Below are 24,254 nucleotides of genomic sequence, written 5' to 3'. Positions count from 1 at the left end.
ATTCTGAACACAGATATTTTCCTAAGAAAGCCACAACCTCACTTTTATTTTTTTAAATATTCAGGTTTGAGGTTTATTAACATTTTGGATTGACTGAGAGCACTGTAGTTGTTCAATAATGAAATTACTCCTCAAAAATACAACTTGCCTACAGTGTAGAAATTCCAGATTGCCGACTTATGGTTTGTGTGAGAGATAAGATCTTGGTTATATATTCTACTCTCAAACTGAAAGCGGAGGATATGATGTTCTGACTGATCTACTTACACACGGGAAAAATGCAAAACAGCGTAAAGCAGTTCAGCCAGAAAATCTATACCTGGTGCCATGCAGAACTTGTAAAAGGTTTTATTGCTAACCCAGATCTATTGGGTTTACTATTAAATTTGCTAACTAGTTGCAGCAAGCACAGCCTGCCTGACTACCTCTTTTGTTTCAGTTTTCTATGCGAGCTTCCCATATCACTTTTTTCCCCAGGACAAAAAGGTAAAATGTAGCAAATGCACAAAAATAAAAAATACACATTCCATATCTGCCACTTACTAGACAGAGCTGCCTAGCATTTCAATTTTCTGGTTTCCCAATATTGACAACCAAATGAAATGAGAATGCCAAGCCAACCGTTTTGGAGTTTTGTAGTATTTATTTGTTACATCATAAAATGCCAACGCGTTTCAGAAGTCAGAAAACTCTCCTTTTATCAGAGCTAATCCGAGTGTGAATAGGGATGAAAGTTGTCTCAGATGAGTTTGATAGATGCTGGATTAGTATTTCTTCTTAAATACTGGCTTCAGCAGCTGGTTTTGTTTCTAAATTCTGTTTTCTTTCAAGGAAGTGTTTAAGTGCTGGTTCACATTAGTGCGATCACAGAGATCGCATGTAGTTCGGAGCGCACTGCTCCTAAATTACATGCAGTCACCGTGCGGTGCAAATTTCAGCCAGGTTGTATAGCTGAATCTGCACCGCAATCGCACTAAACACGCACATGACCCTTTTTTTAATCCACAGCAGAATCGGATGACATGGTGGTCCACACTAGTGCGATCCGATTCTGTGCGAACTTGCAGATCGGGAACCGGGACTGAGGCACTTTCAGGTTTAAGAAATGACTGCTTGTGCCATTGTGCTCTACAGCACAGACTCCACTCCATTTTACAAAGGAAATTAATAACAGATCTAGTGCCTCATCTCTACACCTTTCCAAATTTTCAGTGTATTCACTCTTTATAATGCCAATCGGTCAGCCATTTTAATATTTTAGAAGTTCTGCCTACAAGCAGACAGCCTATGGTACTTTTTACCCTTGTTAACCAGGAAAGCGCTTTCTGTGCGCCTCTTTTAACCTGGTTTCTCTTATGTTACTAAAGCTTGGACTTCCCAAATCCCTACCCATCTAATATCACTGTTTAATGAGAGATCACTTACTTACTTTCACTGGACAGGGAGTGGTTACTGTGGTTTAGCTCTGGGGGTCTAATTTAGCACAAAAATTGGAAAAGTTGAGCCCCCAGTAACAAAGTGAAACGAAGATCAAAGGGACACCCCCAGGGTCTTGAGTTAAAGAATAGACACCTTGTAGTATTTATTCTTAGGCAGGATTGTTTAAAGCCGAATCACAAACAGAATAATTAGTACAAGAGACCTAACTTAGTAGGATGTGCTCCTTGTGCGGATTCCTCTTTGGTTAGTGAAAATCTTGCTTCAGTGCAATGTGGGGTTAATATAACTAAAGGGTTGTTACAGGCACCCAACTATAAATTTTTTTTTTTTTAATATAAAACACTATACCCAACTATGCACCCCCAGCTGCAACATTCATAGAAGCCAAATTACAACTTCTATGAATGGAAAGCAATCTAATAATGGACGAGCAGATGGATAGCTCCACCCCCCTCCATTTATAAATCAAGTTTCACTGATAGAAGCTGCAGTACGGCTTCTATGAATGGAGTAGCCAGGCAGAAAGGGTGGGCATAGTAAGGCTCTCTTGATTACAGCCTATGACAGACAGACCCTTAGATGCATTAAACCCATTGCACTGGAAGATTTAGCCAGTGGGGGTTGGGCAGCATGGACAGAGGAAGATTATTACTAACAGATGAGAAATTGGCACAAAGGACACATCCTACAGACTTGTAAGTTAATGTCTTGTGTTAATTTTTGGTTATTTTAGCTACAATTAAGTTAAAGAAAAATCCTCCCCTTCTGATGACGTCAGTTAGACGAAACACGTAGAGCGTCACCTCCTACCTCGGTGGAACGCACTTCCGGTTACGTGGAACGCATGGAATTCTGGAAGAGCTGCACCGAGACAGCACAGAATTGATTGCTCTTACTGCCTTTCTACTTTTATCATATGGGAGTACTTTTTCAATAAATCTTTTTAATTTAAACCAACGGTACTTCGCTATCAGAGTCCTTTGCTCCTCACATATATACACCCCTGGAGTATCCCTGGATCTGCAGTGGTCATGTTAAACCATCTTAAAGGTGCCACAAAATAGGATAGAGTGATCCCACAGATCCCTAGCTGACCCAGATTACAGGCGTGATACCCCTGTAGGGGTTAGACCCTCTGGTAAGTGCGGTCCTGGGAGTGAGGGGAGCACCTTTTGACCCATCATACTGGCCCCACTTGGAGAATCCTAGGATTGGTCCACAGCACTTGAGTCACCTCCATAGGCATTTTTTGGACTGTATTTACTCCCCTGCATCACGTGCAACTTGGATGTCTGAACTGTTTTTGGTTGTGCGACTTTCAAATTGCATCACATCCTATGCAGCACATTGTCACTTTTTGTATTCTATTGTGTATTAATTATATATATCTTGCTCTTGATATATTGCACTGAGTCACCTCCACATGCATCTTGGATACCCAAATTGATTTGGTTGTGCGACCTCCAAATTGCATCATATCCTATTCAGCACATTGTCATTTTTTTTTAAATTAAATTTGCACATATATTTAATATATATACCCTGCTCTTGGTATTTAACACATTTATTACGTTCCAACATTTAATCACTTCCCAGTGAGATCTCTGGGACTTGCACCTTGTCACATCCGAATATATTTTTTATGTTGTCACCATATACTTTGTTCACCTCCCAGCCACTTTTTATACCGATTTCGCTTTATATATATTTGCTATTCATTGATTATCAATTTATAATATATATATTAATTGATTTATTTTCTGTACCATTTCTCACACACCTATATTGGGTTTATTTATTTTCTGTACCATTTCTCACACACCTATATTGGGTTTAATATCAGCACTTTGCTACAATATTTATTGATATTTTACCATCTTCATTGCAATTTTATTGAATCCGATTCCTATAGTTTACTATCATTCATTATTGAGACAATTTTTGCTATTGACATCTAACCTGTATACCTTTATCTGCCTTGAGTACTAATACTTTATATTTAGTCCTACTATTTATTCATCTGCACTCTGTGATCCTTTAGTGACATTTTATGTATCAGGTTTGATTCCCTCTACTTTATCAGACATTAGATTGGCAGCGCCACTTACCTCCAGCCATAATTTCAACAATTCCTTACTATATCCTCCCCAGATTATAGATAGGAGGTAGGCAGCAGCCTTTATTTATATATTTATACATTTAATATAATTTGTTAGTTGAGATCCTAGCGTGGAATTCCTCCCATCTAATAGATATTTTCTGGCAGCGCCACTCACCACCCCCACATCTTCAAAAAAAAAAAAAAAAATCAACATTTTTCATTTAGGCCAATATGTATTCTGCTACATATTTTTGGCAACAAAATCCCAATAAGTGTTTGAGTGGTTTGTGCAAAAGTTATTGCGTCTACAATCTAGGGGATAGATTTATGGCATTTTTATTTATTTTGACTAGTAATGGCGATCAGCGATTCCTTAGCGGGACTGCGATATTGTGGCGGACAGATCGGACACCTGACACTTGAGGGAACCAGTGCTCAAAATATGCACTGTTACTGTAATAATGACACTGGAAGGGGTTAACACCAGGAGCGATCAAAGGGTTAAGTGTGTACCTAGGGGATGCTTTCTAACTGTGTGGGGGATGGACTCACTAGATGAACATTAAGATGTGTTCCTAAATAGTAGGAACACAAGATCCCGGTGTTTTATCTGTGACAGAACAAAGGTCTGCCTTGTTTACACAGGTAGACCGCCGTTCTGTCTCTCTGGGAGCGATCGTGGGTGGCTGGTGGACATCGCGTCCGCCAGACCCGCTGATTGCGGTGGCGGAAACAAGCAAATGTGACAGTTAGCAATCCTGATGCTGCAGGAAAGTAACTTTTTTAAAACTATTAAATCAATGGGTTTAATTTACTTTAGGATTTACTGCTCAGGGGCTCTGGACTTTAACAAAATGGAGGCCTCCAGCAAGAAGAAACATAAGCAATGCTGGAGGCAATTTATAGCACAGTAATTTTTGCGGCATAGGTCCTGCTTCAAACATTTAACGGACAAGTTCACTTTAAATAAAGTATACGCAGCATCGGGATGGGGGGATAGAATAAGTTGATTGAATATCATTTTCTTAGCAGCTTAGAATAAGCGAACACCATATTACACGGATTTGTGTGCTCACAGTGTCATTAATACACTCTATAAACATATAAAATTGAATGACTTACTATTTGTGCAATCTGTAAGATTAGAAGCCACTTCCTGACTGGAGTCATTTGCACATTTAATACAGGAGGTTCCTCCATTACTGGTCCATATCTGAAAGCATCCTGGTATGCGTAAAATAGACAAGATAGGGATTACATTTAGGCACTTTTTAGTCAGTTTCAAACACTTCAATTAGATCGGAAAAACAAAAATGTTGCACTTTAATAAAATATTTGTAATGGACTTATACTTATCATGCTAGTACATCCAAAGGGCCATTTAATTTTTTTTGATGCAAAGGTTTAATTCCACTTTAAGAACTAGTCTCGCAGTTTTTGCTGCCCTTGGCAACCAACCCAAAACTCACATTCCTTACAGGACTTTATTTATAGGAAAGTAGTCCTTTATAGCTCCCCCTAATTCCCTTTTAGTATACCAAGCAATGTTAAATACTTAGTTTCAGCCCATGGACATTTTCTGAATGCACTTGGGCCTGTGTGAAAGATACTAAGTTGGGTCCCCTTCAAGGCTGTACGCTATGCCACTCTGCCATTGATGCCTACACACTGGGGGTAGCAGCAACCCGAGTCCATGAACCTCCACACAAATTATCCATGTCTAGGCTCATGTGAATCGTTACGTGCAATAAGTGCCGATCATTATTATAGGTCATTGAGACCAGTGCCCCTCATCCTTAAGACCCCTTACTTGCTTTTACAAGTTTTAAAAATGCTTTTTATTATTTGGAATATGTGCATATGTTAAGGACACGCAAGTGCCTCACTCAGGAGATCTTTGTCCCGGGCAATTCAGATTTTCATTGGGCCCATACCAAACTGCATTACAAAAATGCATGTGCATTCCGAAGTGGGAATCCTGACTAAATATCAGTAGTATTTTTTACAATAAGCAAGTTTTTTTTAGCCCCCATCGCACTATGCAACAAACACCTTAGGGCTTTATGTACACTGGATGCTCAAACGCACATTTAGGAGCGGTCAGCGTTTTTTGCCTAAACATAATAGAAGCCTATGTGTCCATGAACACACAGACTTTTAGCAGAGTTGAGGAGCAGCCATTTTTAGGGGAGGTTAAACTTCCCTCTCCTGAACGTGGAAGAATCACATTCAGGAGAGGAATGTTTTGGCTAAAGACCGCAGCAAAAACTCATGTAAACCACAACACCGGTTTCCACTCGTTTTTGCAGTGTCTATCGTTTTTTTCTCAGCTAGGTTAGTGAATTCAGTAATTCTGCTGAAGAGCATAATGCATTGATTATGAACCCAGGAACTTATAGGCCCCTCTTACACTTGTGCGACTTGGGACTGCAAAGTCGCACTTGATTTCCAATGTCTAATCGTTCATATCTGTTAGACTTCAAGTCGCAGCGACTTCATAGTCCCTGCACTACTTTGGTTCGCCTTTGATGGGTTTTGAGGTCCATAGACCTCAAGATTACATAGGCATTGCTTCAAGTCAAGTCAAAAATTGCAGCAAAAAAAAAAAAAAAAAAAATATTGCACAACTTTTAGGTCGCACAAGTGTGAAAGGGGCCTTAATTGTTACTTTGTTTTGGAAAATCTTTCCACAAATATTGTTTAAAAAAAATAGAGAGTTCTCTGTAGTTTGCCAGAAAACAAAAACATTTCATTTTCAAAAGATCTTGTGAAAATAAAGATTTTCACTGAATTTCCGACCAATGCGGCTGCATCCTACCACACGGTTACATGGCTTTTCAACGAGGATGACCTAGTGACACACAAAAGGTAAGAACTAAAATATTCACACTGTTCAAAAAGAATGTTGTGTTTTTCTTTTGTATACACCCTGAATTCCAAGCAGAAATACACCCCATTCCTTAGTCAGCTCAGCCTGCAGAATTTGTGTCATTTAATACCGCTCTCGTGAACTGAAGGGATTTAGGGTGTAACCCTTCATCAAAACAGATGACAGGAGAAGAAATATCTTTGCAGTGATGTAAAAATCTGCACTGCATTGTAGGGACTGCATTAGGATCAATGTGCTGTTCTTTAAAATTTTCAGGGCATAAATAGTTTATTGTCTTGTGAAATCTTGCAGTTTTTAAACAAATAAAACAGATCAGTGTTAAACATGCTAGTTTCCAATACAGTCATTTGATCTGCTGCAAAGCTGAAAAGGTTTAGGTTTCACTGCCCTGAAACTATAATATAGTGCAGAAGTGGCTACTTCTCCAATAGATGTCAGCACGCTTGGTTTAAACGAAGATTCTGTAAAGAGGAAGTAAACCCTCCTCTGACACCTTTACCTAAAGGTAAGCCTATATTAAGGCTTACCTATAGGTACTGTAAATATCTCCTAAACATGTACCGTTTAGGACATATTTACCTTATATGCAAGCCAGTGACGTCACTGGCACATGCGCTCTGAAGGAACGGGCGCTGGTGCCGTTTCTTCAGAGCCCCGTGCCGTGACTGTCGGCTCCCACGCGCGTGCACGGGAGTGACGTCACAGCGGCTCCGGCAAATCAGATGGGCGGATGCCGCGATCCCGGAAGACGGGCGACTGGACATGTCGCCCGTCATACAGGTGAGCGGGCTGCACGGTGGGGGCTCGTTCTTAGGTATTTCAGAATGAGCTAGTATGCGATGCATACTAGCTCATTATGGGTTTCTCTTTCAGGTTGCAGCAAAAAAAAAAAAGTTCCATGGGTTTACAACCTCTTTAAAGGAAACATTTCAGGAGAGAACAAGCTTATATTTTCTGACCACCTCCTCAATATGGTCGTTTACTGTCTAATACTTATTCCCTATCTTTTCATATAGCCCTAAGCAACGTATAGTTACCCAGCCATGCTCCTAAGCGGCCATTATGCACTGCTTGGGCATAGTACATGACCTCCCCTGTACAACAGTGCTCCGGCCTTAGCTACCACCACCAGGCTCAAACGCTATAATCTGGGGGACATGATGCCATTGTCCTGGCTAAGCTCTGACACAAGCAAACAACAGAGCTTACACAGGCAGTGATGCTTAAAGCGGAGTTCCACCCTGAACATTTTTTTTTACCTACAAATACCCCCAGGACAGTCAGGGCTAGTGCATTTAAGCAACGATAGCTTTTAGAAGATATACTTACCTTGAAAAGGTCTTGTCCAGCGCTGCCATCTCAGGTGTGGGAAGCTGAAGCCGGAGCGTCCTCTTCGGTGACGTCGGAGTCCCAGAATGCCCTGCTCGTCACTTCCGGTGCAGGCGCGTCATGGCACGCCCAGAAGCTGTTCAGCAGGGAATGACAAGCCTGAACCGGAAGAGACGAGCAGGGCCGGTGCAGGCGCATTGACTCCTGGGATCGATGACGCTCATCTCCCAGGAACCAATGTTAGGAGGAAGTGACGGCGTGGGCCGCAGAGGGAGGAAGAGGAAGGCAGGCAAGTATATTTTCATTTGCGAATCCCCTAAACAAAAAGGTGCGAACCACAGAAGCGTAGCCAAAGGACAATGAAAGCAAATCGCCAAGGCCGAACCTGGCCCTTGACGGTATCCTGAGGCCACACGCTACTCAACACCTTGCTGGAGGAAGCTAAACTCCGAGTCATCGGCCATCAGCTCGGACAGCTTGGCCAGTCAGCCATGAGTAGGCTGCAGAGCCGCAGCCTGATCTGGTCGAGTGAGGAGCGTAACCGTGGGTGATAAGACATCTGCTCCCCAGCCCAACAACCGCCGCAGGGAGACCAAAGAACATCCCTGCGGCAGGAGGCTGGGAACCCGCTCAAAACCCGTTGTGCAACCAGGTCATCACCAACTACATCCAACCCCCCCCCCCCCACACACTTTTGCAGCTTGTGGCAAAGCCAGCTCCTACCTCACCCGGGGAAGGGGTGGTTGGAGGCAAAAAAAGACCCACTGTGCCGGTTTAGAGGGGCTGGGTAGATGGAGGGGAATCCGTTGGTCAGACCATCCCAGGGAGGGGCCCACGTCCACCTCAAAAGACCAACCAAGGGAGAGGGGGGGGGCACTACTTAGGGCGCACCATTGAACTGGGTGGGCACCACTCCAAGCAGACCACCGCACCATTTTTGAATGGGGGTGCTACCAGTCAGAGGCATGCTGCGACACAGGTTGTGACCAGGGCTATGTGTCCTCGCGAGGTATTTAACTTGCCGGCCAGCCCCACGTTCAGTGGGGCTATGTTGCGGCCAACCTAGCGCAGAGCTAAGGTCAGGCTGTGCTTGCTGGCCAGACTGGGAAGACTGCAAGGATCTAGGACATCCAGTACGTCGTCCAGTCCAGCAGTTGATTGTAGTTCTCACAGAAACAGAAAAGAAGAAAAAATTCCATATAGAAAAGGGGAAAAGATGCCAGGACCAGAGATCTCAACAAGGAACTAGGTCCTTACTCCTGACTAGGCAAAAAAAAAAAAACTGAAGACCTATAGCAGGAAGTGGGAGTATACCTCTTGGAAACTCCCTATAGGTGTAGTCAAACGTTTTTCCACCTAGTGTCCTACTCCTGTAGGGGGCAACATAACCCAAAGATCAAGAATATAGGGAGCTGTGTCCGTCAATGGACGAAAAAGAAATGAGATTTTTGACTTACCGTATAATCCATTTCTCGGATGTTCATTGACAGACACAGCTTCAGATGTTCATAATCGTTGGGTTATACTGCCCCCTACAGGAGTAGGACACTAGGCAGAAAAAAAACAAGTCTGGCTACGCCCATGGGCAGTCCCAGAGGGTATACTCCCTCTCTTTGCTATAGGCACTCCGTTTAGTTACAGTGTCAGAAGAATTACAACTCCACAGAGGGGTGGGTGAACATCAGAGAAATGGATTTTATGGGAAGTCAAAAATCCCATTTTTGCTTTCGTTCATTGACGGAAACAGCTTCAGATCTTCATACCATTGGGATTTCCCAAAGCCGTGTTAAACATGAGGGGTGGGAACAGCAAAAAAAAAAAAAAATCCCCAGGCTAAACAGGAGCTCACCCAAAACAACTGAAGCCCACGTTAAAAAACAAAAAAAAACACAACACAACAATACACACTGAAAGAAGATCAGGTCCTGTCAACAGCAGCCTGCAAAACCTTGTGGCCAAAAGAAGCATCCGCAGTTGCCAACACATCCATTTTATAAAACTTTGTGAAAGTGTGTACTGACGACCAGGTGGTCGTCTGCAAACCTGCGTTACTGACATTTGATGATGGAAGGCCAAGGAGGCACCAAGTGCCCTAGTAGAGTGTGCCTTAACAGGAAAAGGAAGAACCTGAGCCTTGATGGAATAGGCCCGAATCACTGTCTGTCTGATCCATCTAGAAATAGTCGCAGTGGAAGCCACAAGGCTCATCCGCAAGGACAAATAGGGAGTCTGACTTCCTGAAAGACTCCGTAGCTGGCAGGTACACCCTAAATGCCCAGACCACATCCTAGGCATGCAAAGCAGTTTCCTTCAGATGTTTAGGCCTGGGAAACAGGGAAGGCAACACAATGTCTTCATTCAAATGAAAATCAGAGACAACCTTTAGAAGGAACAACGGACAGGGGCGAAGAACCACCTTCTCTCTGTGACTCATCAGGTAAGGTGAACGGCAGGATAACGCCGCCAGTTCCTACACCCTGTGCGTAGAGGTGATAGCCATCAGAAAGGCCACCTTCTGGGACAGCGTAAGCAGGGGAATCTCCCAAAGATTCTCAAAGGGAGGCCTCTGGAGGGCCTAAAGCACCAAATTAAAGGTCCAAAAGGTGACAACGTTGACCGTACTTCAGGAACCAAATGTCAGACACCCTGAAGAAAGGTACACACCAGGGAGTGTGTGGCCAAAGGTCGTTGGAAAAGAAGACCGCAAAAGCTGACACCTATCTCTTGATGGTACTCTAAGCCAATTTCTGTTGAACCCCCCCCCCTTCTTGAAGGAAGGTCAAGATCCAAGCCCCCGAGAAGGAGCAAGGATGAACCCCAAGAGACTCACAACACGCAATGTATGTCTTCCACGTACGATGGTAGATCTTTCAAGAAGTAGATTTCCTAGCTTTTACCAGTGTAGCAATCACCAACTCCGATAAACCTCTATCCTTCAGCACCTGGCATTCAACAGCCAAGCAGTCAAAGCCAGTGACTGTAAAGGATGGAATATTGGTCCTTGGGACAGCAGATCCTCCCTGAGAGGAAGCTACCAAGGAATGTCGGCGACCAGCCGCACCAGATGGGCGTACCAAGCCCAACGAGGACAGTCTGGAGCAACCAAGATGACCCCTCTGCCTTGAACCTGCGTGGAAGTGTTGGCAGAAGCTTGAGATGAGGGAAGGCATAAATTAGATGATACTGACCCCAAAGGGGCCACCAGCGCATCTGTGGCGTCCGCCAGAGGATCCCTTGACAAACCTCTGCACTTTTCTGTTGAGCTGAGACGCCAACAGATCCACCTCAGGGGTGCCCCACCAGAGGAACAACTGATGAAACCCCTCCCCTTGGTTCAATGCCTGCCGACTGAGGTAATTTGCCTGCCAGTTTTCCACCCTGGGAATGTGCATGGCGGAGAGGGCTGGAACGAACCATTCTGCCCACCTTAGAATGCTGGCTACCTCCATAGCCGCCAGGACACTTCTTGTGCCCCCTTGGTGATTGACATAAGCCATGGCCATGGCATACTCCGATTGAATGCACACTGGACAACCCTGAAGATGAACCGTCCAATGGTCCAGACACAGTCCGATTACTTGGAGTTCCAAGACATTGATTGGTAGTCTGGACTACCAGCGACCAGATCCCCTAAGCAGAAGGCCTTCTGAGGATGCCATCCCAGCCAGAAAGGCTGGCATCTGTGGTGACCACTGCCCAAAACAAAGGGAGGAAGAATTTGCTCAGCTGAAGCGCCGGAAAATGAAGCCAACATATCAGGGACTCCTTCATTCCCCGTCTCAGCCAGATGTGATTGTCCGGAGACTGCGGAGTCTTGTCCCATTTGGTCACAATCTCCCTTAGCAGGGACCTCCTATGGAGCTGTGCAAACGGAACCGCCTCAAAAAAGGTAGACCTCATAAGGCCCAGCACCCACATGCAAGTCTGGAGGGATGACTATCTGTTGGACAGCAGGAGACAAATTGCAGCCTGCAATTTATGGAGTTTGTCCAAAGGAGCACCCTGGCTACGTCCAGAGTCAGACCCAGGTAGATCCGCTTTGTGGACGGAACCAGGGCAGACTTCTGAAAATTCTAAATCCAGCCAAACTCCCGCAGAGTTCATATTGTGATCTCCAGGATATCCACCAGAGCAGAAGGAGATCCTCCCAACTAGCCGAGTACCGCAATCCCCCACTGGCGTAGCAAAGCGAGCACCGGGGCTAACACTTTTGTGAAGACTTGCGTCGAAGAGGCGAGACCAAAGGTAACGCCACAAACTGATAATGCTCCTCTCCCACGGCAAAGGGGAGGAAGCGCTGGTGACTGGCACATATTGGAATGTGAAGGTAAGCATCCTTGATGTCGATAGAGGTGAGGAAATCTGACGCAGGGATGCCACCACCGTGCGAATGGACTCCATTCTGAACTTCTGCACCCGCAAAAAGCAGTTCAGCACCTTGAGGTCCAGGATTGGATGCACTTTACAGTTCCCAGGAAGGAAGGCAAACAGGTTTGAGTAAAAACCCTGAAAACATTCTGAAGTCGGAACCAGGAGAATCGGCCCTGGATTTTAACATGTCTTATACCACCCCAAACTGACCCTGTAAGTGGTCAGGGGATAGGGGCAAGTTGGAAGCCAGACCAAACAACTTTGTGGACCCACTTGTCTTGCACTAGGGAAGTCCACAGGTCCGGAAACCAGCACAGATGTCCCCCCACCCCCGATATGGGTGAAGGAGAACCTTTATGCTGAAGGAGCCTTGTCCACGGGTCTGGAGAAGCCCGCTCTCGGTTTGTCAGACCAGGTTCCTTTTGGATCCTCCAGAGGAGGCCATGAAAGGCTTCAAGTCCTTGTCAGTCGACCCTGAGAGACAAAAAAAACGTATGAGCCAAAAAGGAAGGCCCACATCTAAGACGAGGGGCCCTGCCCTTAGCCTGAGGAAGAAAGGTACTCTTTCCCCCCTGTGAGACCTTTTATGATGTCATCCAGGGTAGCTCCAAACAAGCAATCCCCTTGAAAGGGAAGATCAGGCCTTTTTAGAAGTCTGTCGAGCCACTAGGGGAGCCGCATTCAAAAGAGGCATCACAGAAACTGCGCCCCATGGACCAACTGATCCGCCAGCTCAGCAAAGGCAGGGGGGAGCGGTTCTCCCTCAAGGTCACGGCGTAAAAGCTTAGCCCACTCGGTCAGAGTTTGCGACACCAGGGCAAAAGTGAATACCGGCCTCAGTCCTGAACCAGCCAGAGTGTACATATTGCGGGCCGCAGCCTCCACCTTCCTGTAAGCCGGATCCTTGAAGGCCGGGGACTCTTCAACCGGAATCATGGTTGCCTTGTTCAATCCGGAAACCGGAGGGTCCACCACTGGTGGAACAGTCCACTTCTTAAGAAGGGACTCCTGATAGGGGTTACTCCTAGTAAAGTGCTTAGGGACCCCACGGGGGACACTTTGGTCGACCCCACTCTTTAGCAACAATTCTGTCAAAATAGGCAGGGAAAGGAACACCTTTGCCGCACTGGATGGCTTGTGAGTGGAGTGCCAAAGGGAACCTGCGCCTCAGTCGCAGGAGCATCCTCCATCTTTAAGGTCTCACGCAGATGCAATCAGTGCTTCCAGCAGCACCTTTACGTGCACGGTTGCAGAAGTGGAGGAATCATCCTCACTATTAGAGGATTCAGGGTGTGTGGTTGAAGACCCAGAAGGGTGAACCACGTCCGCGCCGGCCTAATCAGATTCAGGATCTGATGAGACAGATGAGGCAGGGGGCGCTTTTTGCTAGCCAGTCACCCGAAGACCACCTCCGCCTGGGACACAAAGGGCTCCAGAACCGCCATCAGTGCATCGATGGATGGTTGGGACCCGGAGTGCCCCGCAGCCTTAGAGAGGGGATCGGGTGGGGAGACATGCTACAAACACTGCATGAGTCACCAGAGGGACCCCACAAAAAGTAAACCACTGCAAGGGACAACCCCCACCACACTGGCAGCACCACCTGGTCCCCAGGCACAAGCACCAAGGGATCCTCAGCAGAGAAGGAGAGAACCCCACCAGACCCACCACCCAGCAGAAACAGGCATCTGCAGCTACCAGGATAATCTGCACTCCACACGCGACAATCAGGAAGTTAAAGGATCCAGGAGTCCGCACTAGAGGATGAGGAGGGGCTCCCACCACCAAAAACGCCACCCACAGGGCTCTACTGTCATGGCTGCCACTATGTCAATGGCAAACAACTGAAAAATGGCTGCCGGACTACACAAACATGGCCACCATGTATAGAAACACAGGCTACAACAAAATGGCAGCACCATTAGGCTTAGGGGCAGTCCCACTCTTTTTGACCGTATTGTCACAATACATAGGAAAGAAAGGGGGAATGGTCTGACACTAGCCATTGTGTGCACCTCCATCCCTAATTCAAATGCAAAGAAAAAAAAGTGCCCAGATGGGACTTTAATTGAGGTGCATGCAATAGTCACTACTACTATGGAATAATGAATGTATTGGTTTATTATAAAAACATTGTGAAAATAAAGTGCAGCACTGTGATAACAAAATACTCCAACAATTCGCAGTGAAGGAAAATTATAAAATATATGACAGTCTATGAATGAATAAGGTGAAAGGGGTCCATATTCAAGTTCCAAACAATAAGTGCAGGTAGGATATTCCACAATACGAAAGTGAGTCGTGATAATGATGTCCCGTCACCAACCCCAAATAAAATGCGCTCACCAGATGTTGTTGACCCTAAATACCTTATGGCATGAGGGTCAAAAAGAGCTGTTAGGATGAGATGGGATTCCTTGAACAATCTGCAACCACAGATGTCTCCTCAGTGTGTATCCAACAGGGAAGATGGACAGTATCACTCACAGATAACCAGACCCATGTGGAGGTAAACCAAAGGAGACAGACATAGTGTAAAACCCCAATAAATAGTTTATTTAAAAAGGGAAAAAAAAACACTCACAAACATTCCAATGGTAAAAGCAGAGAGGTATGCAAGTCTGGCTGTAAAGGTACGATCCTGATGCATTTCGTCCTACACGACTTTTTCAAAGGATATAACCAGCAAGTTCTCAAGGAATCAATAACAATATATAGGCAAAATAATTAATGAAATCGGATCCCACCTGTGTTGTGCTGCCGTGCATCGCTATCTCCACAGGAAGACGGAGTGGCATGCATGTCAAGCCTAACTATGAGATTAACCAGAGCGGCGTTACATCACTTCCGGTCTACACTGGAAGTGAGGTATAAGCGCATCACACCCGGAAGTTCATATAACAGTTGAGAGCATATCCGGCATTAAAGGGAGGCTTGGAACGCAAACACACCGCTATACAACAGGTCTCAAAATGAGGAACTGGGCAGCAAACAAAAGGGTAAATCCCCAAATGGAAAACATGATCCTTCTAAGGGGAAAAATATGTCTAGTATACAATAAATTAATAAAAAATACATATTAAAACAAAAAGTATATGTTAAAATCAAAACAAAAATGGAGGACATGAGCAAACTATGATTGTCATACAAAACTACTGGTACATCAAATGGAACACCAAATATACCCAATTAAGAAGTATTGATGAATGAATCGATATCCCATTCGATGTTTAAACCAAAAGGATAATAGGACTGGAGGGTGTAGATCCAATATGTTTCGCAACGCAAAACTCCCCGTATACCAGATCCACCCCTCCAGGGAACAGTGAAATGATCTATGATCTGGAATAGGGTCCCCTTAGGATCTTTCTGATGATGGCGTAAGTAATGTTTGGGCACATTATGATTACTCTTACCAGTAATGATGCTGGTAATGTGCTCATTAACCCTAACCTGAAATGGTCTGATGGTCCGACCAACATACCGTTTTTGGCAAGGACAAGTCAACAAGTAGACGACATAGGTGGTGGCACAAGTGGAAAAAAATGTTATTTGGTAAATAGAATTTGTGACAGTGGACCAGAAAGAGGTAAACTTTTTCCTCTTGTCACAATTCAACTGGCACACTCTACACTTCCGGCATGGAAAAAATCCAATTAGGTTGGCAAAAAATTGGGGTTTGGTAGGTGGGTCCAACACATTTGGGTCTACCCTGTTTTTAAGAGAGGGTGCTCCTCTAAAGGTGACCAGAGGTCTACCCGGAAGGTCAGGGCCCAAAATGCGGTCATTTTTCAAAATGCCCCAATGTCTGGATAGAATAGTTTTAATTTGTTTGTGTTGGACAGAGTATTGGGTGAACAACGACCACTTGGTAAAATTTGAATCAACGTGATTATGACGAGTAGAGTTTTGTAACAATAGGGCTCTGTCTTTACAGGCAACTTCCCTAATTACCTTTTCCAAAGTGTTGGAATCGTAGCCCTTCGCTATAAACCTCTCTTTGAGGACCTGTGATTGTTTCAAATAGTCACTGTCAAGGGTACAGTTCCTCCTAAGACGGAGGAACTGGCTTTTGGGCATGCCGCTTAACCAGGGCTTGTAGTGACAACTGTCGCTAGGTAGATAAGAATTTCGATCAGTTGTCTTAAAGAAGGTGTTAGTGATAAGCTTTTTATCAACTCTAGTGATCTCAAGGTCGAGAAAATGAACATTGTTGGCACTATGTTCATAGGACAGTTGTATGCCTCTATCATTGGAATTTAGAAAGGACATAAAAGCATCCAAAGATGGAGGGTCGCCCTTCCATAGGAGGAGGATGTCGTCTATGTAACGTACCCACAATGCCAATTCAGGTGGCTGTGAGGGATAGACGACATCCTCCTCCCATTTGGCCATAAAAAGGTTTGCTAAACTGGGGGCAAATTTTGCCCCCATAGCTACACCTTTTTGCTGTAAGTAGAATTGGCCATTGAACCAAAAATAGTTCCGTCCAGTTGCAAACAAAAGCTCCAGAATAAACTCACATTGAGGCATAGGAATGGAAGATTCTGTTGATAGAAAATGGTCCACTGCCTCAAAACCCAGACTATGGGGGATGCACGTATATAGGGAAGTGACATCCGCTGTCACTAACATACATTCTCCCTCTAAGGTGATACTATCTAAGATGTTGATGGTATCTTTGGTGTCTTTTATGTATGAAGGGACCCTACATACTAAAGGTTGTAAATAATGATCTATATACTTCCCTATACAGGAAGTAATAGAATCCATCCCGCTGACGATTGGACGACCGGGCGGGTGTACAGGGTCCTTATGCACCTTTGGTAAGTAGTATAATACCGGTATTCTCGGTGCTGTGGGAATTAGGAATGCCTTTTCTTTTTTAGTAAGAATGGAATCCTTAAATCCCTTTTCCACTATTTTCACCAATTCCTTTTTATAGTGGGGAGTGGGATTATTAGGGAGTTGGATGTAAGTGTCCTGGTCAATCAGGATCCTCTCCATCTCACGGTAGTAATCAGTCTTATCCAAGATAACTATACCACCCCCTTTGTCCGCAGAGCAGATCACGAGTTGTTTTTGTTCACATAGAGTTTTTAGGCCAATTTTAAATTGGGGGGTCTATGTGCTTTTTTTTATGGGCAAGTTGGCCAAATCTTTAAAGGACTAACTCCTTGAAGACAGTCACCACAGGAGAAACTGGACCCGGGGGATTAAACAAAGAAGGGGTCGACAACCCAGAGTGCCTAATCTCTGAGGTGTACTCACGGGCGGCGGTAGATCGTGGATTTGACATAATGTATCTTTGGATGTTGACTTTCCGAATAAATTTATGTACATCAATAAAGGTGTTAAACGTATTCCTAGTTCTCGGTGGAGCGTATTTTAGACCCTTGTCTAGAGTGTGCAACTCCGCCTGAGTCTGGTCCACCTTCCTTAAATTAAATATGCCAGATCCCTTTATGTTCTTTTCCTTTTGAGTCGCCGCCCCCCTCTGACTCCTCTTTGTTCGGGGGGCCCCTTTTGACTCCGCGAGGATCCCGGGGAAAATCCCCACGGTAGCTCGGGCCCAGTTGAGATTGGTTATAATTAAACGGAGATAGATTCCGTTGGTCATAATCGTCATCCCCATATAGAAAACGATCATCTCTATATGGTTGTGAACGCAGAGGTGAAAATCTGGTATAAACCCCGATTGGAAAAATGTTGAGGGGATTGAAAGTGATTATTCTGGAATCTTTGAGGAGAGCTACCTCTCCTGTTGTAGCTCCTTTGTTGCCAATTGCCTCTAGGAGATCCAGAATAATGAGAATTCCACCCTCCCCTGGGTGGACCAAAATTATTGGGACCATGGGGCTGATGCTGTATATTAGCACCCTGGTCCTTCTGAGGGTTACCTCTTGGGCGAGGGGGTCCCTTAGATTGGAATTTTTTAGATTTATTGTGTGGTTGAGGGAGAGGGGCTGGAGCCGCAATAGCACCCGCTGTCTCTACATTGGATGGTCCTGTCTCCAGAGTCTCCCCACCATTAGGTGTTAAATTCCTTTGCCATTGGAAAACTACCTTGTTTTTATAGTCAGTGACATCTCTAAAATATTTTTTCTGTTTTTTAGTTTTCTGCTCACGTTCCTCCTTCTCTAAAAACTTGTGTAAATTGATAGAAAGTGTTTTGTATTCAGCTGTAGAGCTGAAAGGTGAAACCTTTACTTTCATATCTTTAATCTCCTTATCCAAAGTAACAATTTTGGACTGTTTAAACTCAATAAGATGTTGTAAGAGCCTAAGGCCTGCATCATTAAAATACTTGAACCAGGCATCGAGTCCTTGGTCTCCATTTTGCGAGGAAACCTCCCAACGGAGACTTCGAGGTACCATGGACTCTCCAACATACTTTTCAAGGAATGCTAGGTCCCACTGTGTGTAGCTCAGAGACCATCAAATTCTTTAAACCGGGGGAACAAACCTCCAATTTCGGTGTCTGAGCTAGTGGAAACGAACACTCCCTCGGATGTAAAGGTTCTAGTTGCCCTGTATTCAAACATATCCATGACTGGTGAGGGCACACTAAATTGCAAAGGTATAGAAAAATATATTAAGTAAAAAATATGTATAGATGTACATCGAATGTGATATCAATTCATTCATCAATACTTCTTAATTGGGTATATTTGGTGTTCCATTTGATGTACCAGTAGTTTTGTATGACAATCATAGTTTGACCATGTCCTCCATTTTTATTTTGATTTTAACATATACTTTTTGTTTTAATATGTATTTTTTATTAATTTAATGTATGCTAGACATATTTTCCCCTTAGAACAGGGGTGGGGAACCTCCGGCCCGCGGGCCGCATGCGGCCCGCACGATCCTTCTGTCCGGCTCCCCGTGCCGCTGTGTCAGAAGGAGCCGATGGCTCCGTTCTGACACTGAATTCTCCGAAAAGGCTGGACCCGAAGCGCAGAGCAGCGCGCCTCGAGCCCGCCCATTTGTGTGACAATAGCGAATGAAAATTCGCTACTGTCTCACAGATCCGCCTCCTCCTCGGCCAATGCCATTGGCCGAGGGGGAGGCGGGAGGACTCGAAGAGAGGAAGCCGCCCGCCGCTAGAACAGGCAAGTCAAGTGCACTGGGGCTTGGCACGCTGTTCACTCTGCATTGTTTTCAGTCACTCCGCATTGAAAGGGGGGCACGCTCTGGGCACTGCACATTGAAAGGGGGGCACGCTCTGGGCACTGCGCATTGAAAGGGGGCACTCTGCATTGAAAGGGGGGCACGCTCTGGGCACTGCGCATTGAAAGGGGGGCACGCTCTGGGCACTGCGCATTGAAAGGGGGGCACGCTCTGGGCACTGCGCATTGAAAGGGGGGCACGCTCTGGGCACTCCACATTGAAAGGGGGGCACGCTCTGGGCACTCCACATTGAAAGGGGGGCACGCTCTGGGCACTCCACATTGAAAGGGGGGCACGCTCTGGGCACTCCACATTGAAAGGGGGCACTCTGCATTGAAAGGGGGGCACGCTCTGGGCACTCCGCATTGAAAGGGGGCACTCTGCATTGAAAGGGGGGCACGCTCTGGGCACTCCGCATTGAAAGGGGGGCACGCTCTGGGAACTGCGCATTGAAAGGGGGCACTCCGCATTGAAAGGGGGCACGCTGTGGGCACTCCACATTGAAAGGGGGGCACGCTCTGGGAGCTGCGCATTGAAAGGGGGCACTCCGCATTGAAAGGGGGGCACGCTGTGGTCACTCTGCATTGAAAGGGGGGCACGCTGTGGTCACTCTGCATTGAAAGGGGGGCACGCTGTGGTCACTCTGCATTGAAAGGGGGCACACTATACCTTGATTACTGAAGGCCCCTTTCACACTTTTGTGACCTCAAAGTCACGCAATTTTTTACAGCGTTTTTTGCCGCAAAGCAATGCCTATTACATTTATGCATACATTTTGTACGGCCCCCGAATGATGTTACAAAAATCCAAATGGCCCTTGGTAGAAAAAAGGTTCCCCACCCCTGCCTTAGAAAGATCATATGTTTTCCATTTGGGGATTTACCCTTTTGTTTGCTGCCCAGTTCCTCATTTTGAGACATGTTGTATAGCGGTGAGTTTGCGTTCCAAGCCTCCCTTTAATGCTGGATATGCTCTCCACTGTTATATGAACTTCCGGGTGTGATGCGCTTATACCTCACTTCCAGTGTAGACCGGAAGTGATGTCATGCCACTCTGGTTAATCTCATAGTGAGGCTTGGGAGTGTTTTTTTCACTTTTTAAATAAACTATTTATTGGGGTTTTACACTATGTCTGTCTCCTTTGGTTTACCTCCACATGGGTCTGGTTGTCTGTGAGTGATCCTGTCCATCTTCCCTGTTGGATACACACTGAGACATCTGTGGTTGCATATTGTTCAAGGAATCCCATCTCATCCTAACAGCTCTTTTTGACCCTCATGCCATAAGGTATTTAGGGTCAACAACATCTGGTGAGCGCATTTTATTTGGTGTTGGTGACGGGACATCATTATCACGACTCACTTTCGTATTGTGGAATATCCTACCTGCACTTCTAGTTTGGAACTTGAATATGGACCCCTTTCACCTTATTCATTCATAGACTGTCATATATTTTATAATTTTCCTTCACTGTGAATTGGAGTATTTTGTTATCACAGCGCTGCACTTTATTTTCACTATTTTGTATATCAACCTATTTGTCAGTTGTTTGTGTCAGCAGCTCTCACTTTGAATTGGTTAGCGAAGTTTATTTATCCCCTTTTTTTTTTTTATTATAAAAACATAACTGAATATGAACAAGTACCGACAAGTAACAGATATATGAATACAAAACATGATCAACATGACAGGATTACAGAGCAACATTCATATAAAGCAATAGACTTAGTATATAGCTTTGAGTAAAAACCTACAATAAAAGTAGAATGGTTAATGCACAGGCCAATGAGCATCCGTGCAAGGCATATGTAGCAGTAATGCATGAGTAGAATGTCTTGGATTAAAACAACAGAATATCTTGTAGAAAACTCGACACATTTCGTGGGTCTTTTGGCCCACTCATCAGGAGTAAGTAATTATCTAAGCCTGTCAAAGACAATAGGGTACATGTTATAAAATAGCCAGCAAGTATGGAATATCAACAAGTGTATGACCCAAGTGGGGAAAACCATACTTGCATGCGGCTAAATATGACTAGTGGAGGGAATGCTGTTATGTGGTGAAGGTACCATAAGTCTGACCCGGGAGCTGTGTAAGTGGTGGGTGAACAGAAAGTGATGATAAAAAAGTGAGAATGGTGTCCTAAAGGTGAGGAGACCAAAGGATCCAAGGAAAAAAGTTATTTTTCTGCTATTACCATGTGATACCATATATATATATATATATATATATATATATATATATATATATATATATATATATATATATATATATATATATATATATATATATATATATATATATATATATATATATACATACATACATACATACACACATATACATATACATACATACATATATACACACACACACACACACTTGTAATATATTTGGATACCAATACTTTTTTCTATTATCACTACGTGATACAGTGCACACATTTTTTTTAATACGGAGATGTTTATCCATGCGTTTTTCAGTTGGTGTCACATTACTATCATCATACTTTCATATCACACGTCTTCTCGCCTGGCTCTTCATCCCTTTGTCGCCAATCCTTGTCCCTTCAGCTCCCGGGTCAGACTTATGGTACCTTCACCACATGACAGCATTCCCTCCACTAGTCATATTTAGCCGCATACAAGTATGGTTTTCCCCACTTGGGGTCATACACTTGTTGATATTCCATACTTGCTGGCTATTTTATAACATGTGCACTATTGTCTTTGACAGGCTTACATAATTAGTCCTGATGAGTGGGCCAACAGACCCACGAAACGTGTCGAGTTTTCTACAAGATTTTCTGTTGAGTTTTAATCCAAGACATTCTACTCATGTATTACTGCTATATATGCCTTGCACGGATGCTCATTGGCCTGTGCATTAACCATTATACTTTTATTTATTTTTTTTTTTTTCCAAAAATACTTTTATTGTATGTTTTTACTCAATTAAAGCTATATACTAAGTCTATTGCTTCAAATGAATGTTGCTCTGTAATCCTGTCATGTTGATCATGTTTTATATTCATATCTTGACATCTGTTACTTGTCGGTACTTGTTCATATTCAGTTATGTTTTTATAATAAACCAATACATTCATTATTCCATAGTAGTGACTATTGCGTGCACCTCAATAAAAGGCCCATCTGGGCACTCTTTTCTTTGCAATACATGGGAAAGGTATGGCTTGTGAGTGCCAAACGTAACCTGCGCCTCAGTCGCAGTTGCAGCTAAGTGCTCCATTTTTAGGGTCTCACGCAGATACAACCAGTCTTTTTGCTGGAAGTGATCCTTTACATGTACAGTTATTGAGGAGTGCTGTGGAGTGTGAGGAGCCCTTGTTGCAAGCGATATATGATCTCTGTCATGGGCATCGTATAAGTCTGGTAAGAGGCCATTACTTTTGGTGTTTGGTGGAGGTCACATCTATTCAACATATCATCTGAGCTTCATGTTGGACTTTTTTTTCCTCTCCACGGACTCTTCTTTTACTGTTTTTTCAATGTACTTTGATATATTGGGACTATGTTGCGACTGACCTTGGGTTGACCACTGAATCTAATATATATATATATATATATATATATATATATATATATATATATATCTATATCTATATCTATATCTATATCTATATCTATATAGCCCGTCACTCAGCTCCGGCTTAGTTGCTTGTAGAAAAAAAAAAAAACTAACTAGAAATAAACTTTTGCCAGGACCAGAGATCCCAGCAAGGAACTGTGTCCGTCAATGAATTATAGAGAAAGTTCTAAGTTGTGGTTATAAAATTTTGTTAAAAAAAGTAATTTTTTACCTTCACTAATGTGTGCTGATGAGGCTGCACTGGTTGGCACAGATGGGCACTAATGAGGAGGCACTGGTGGGCACAGTTGATCATGTGGTAAAGGGCCACTGTGATTGGCCCTTTACCCCATACTGATCAGCTAAGTCCGAAGGACTCAGTGATCACAGAGCACACTGTCCGCGTGCCGCGCAATCACGGGAGGACGTCCATGTACGCCCTCCCAGAAAATGAAGCCCGCGCTGTAGCGATCTTAAGCAGAGAATGCTTGAGGGTTAAGAAAATCGTACTATACCTTAGACGTAGAGCAAAGGATAACTAAGATGTATAATATGGTCTTTATGGGCACAAACTCTAAACCAAAATGTAAGATAAAACAATGGTCTTTACTCTTTTACAAAAGTCATGAAATTATTTATAGTCCCCAATAATCATAAAAAAACATATGCACTTAATATGTGGAGCATGGTGTATTCCCCAGAGCCATTAAAAGCACCTGGTTGTGTGGCACATAAATTACCCAAAGTACTTTTTAAACTTCTACAACTGGGGGGGGGGGGGGGTTCCATTCTTCCACTAATCGTATGTTCTACACGTTTCACAACTGGAATCGCTTCTTCAGGAGCTTGTAAACGCATCTATATATAAACCTAACATACCTACGATTTACCCATAGTTCTAAAGCACCAACCCTGCCAGATAAAGCATGAAACTGCATCACAGCATGCAACCCAGATGTACTGAAAATTATTCTACATAGCACTTACTTTAGCAGCCTGACCTGCTGATAAGGTGCAAAGCCGCAGCTAGCGAAGAAATAATTAGATCTTGCTGTCACACAGTTTCCATACTTCTGCAACAAACCTTCATTATATACAATTAGGTCAGTGTTTCTGTAATTGGATAGAAGCCTGGTAATGCTGACAATTGCTGGCACTGGCAACAGAAACATAATTACCTGGACTGCATCTTTGGTCAGCAGGGCATGTGCCATTTAAAACCAGCCTTTCACTACAGCAATCCGAGACCTGACAGAAGAAAACAAGTGAAGATTAATCTTATGGTCAATCATGTCTATGCTTCTATAATGACTGAAGGATTAAGAAATCCACCTGACGAGATCTCTGAGCATGGCAAGAATC

The 24,254-nt window shown here is 44.1% G+C and overlaps 1 protein-coding gene across 2 annotated transcripts in view; it reads right to left on the bottom strand.

Moving 5' to 3' along the window:
- Positions 1-24,254, bottom strand: part of LOC309567650 (uncharacterized protein C1orf159) — a 117,150-nt gene that overhangs the window by 66,721 nt on the left and 26,175 nt on the right. For both annotated transcript variants that reach the window (XM_082273065.1, XM_082273066.1), the window contains exons 3-4: positions 24,071-24,140; positions 4,664-4,765 (exon numbers count right to left, since the gene is read on the bottom strand). In XM_082273065.1, the coding sequence (XP_082129191.1) occupies positions 4,664-4,765; positions 24,071-24,140 (172 nt within the window). The remainder of the gene's footprint in view (positions 1-4,663; positions 4,766-24,070; positions 24,141-24,254) is intronic.

The sequence above is a fragment of the Pelophylax lessonae genome, assembly GCF_965119305.1.
Source record: "Pelophylax lessonae genome assembly, chromosome: 12".
Lineage (NCBI taxonomy): Eukaryota > Metazoa > Chordata > Amphibia > Anura > Ranidae > Pelophylax > Pelophylax lessonae.
This window is presented reverse-complemented; position numbering and strand designations above follow the sequence as displayed.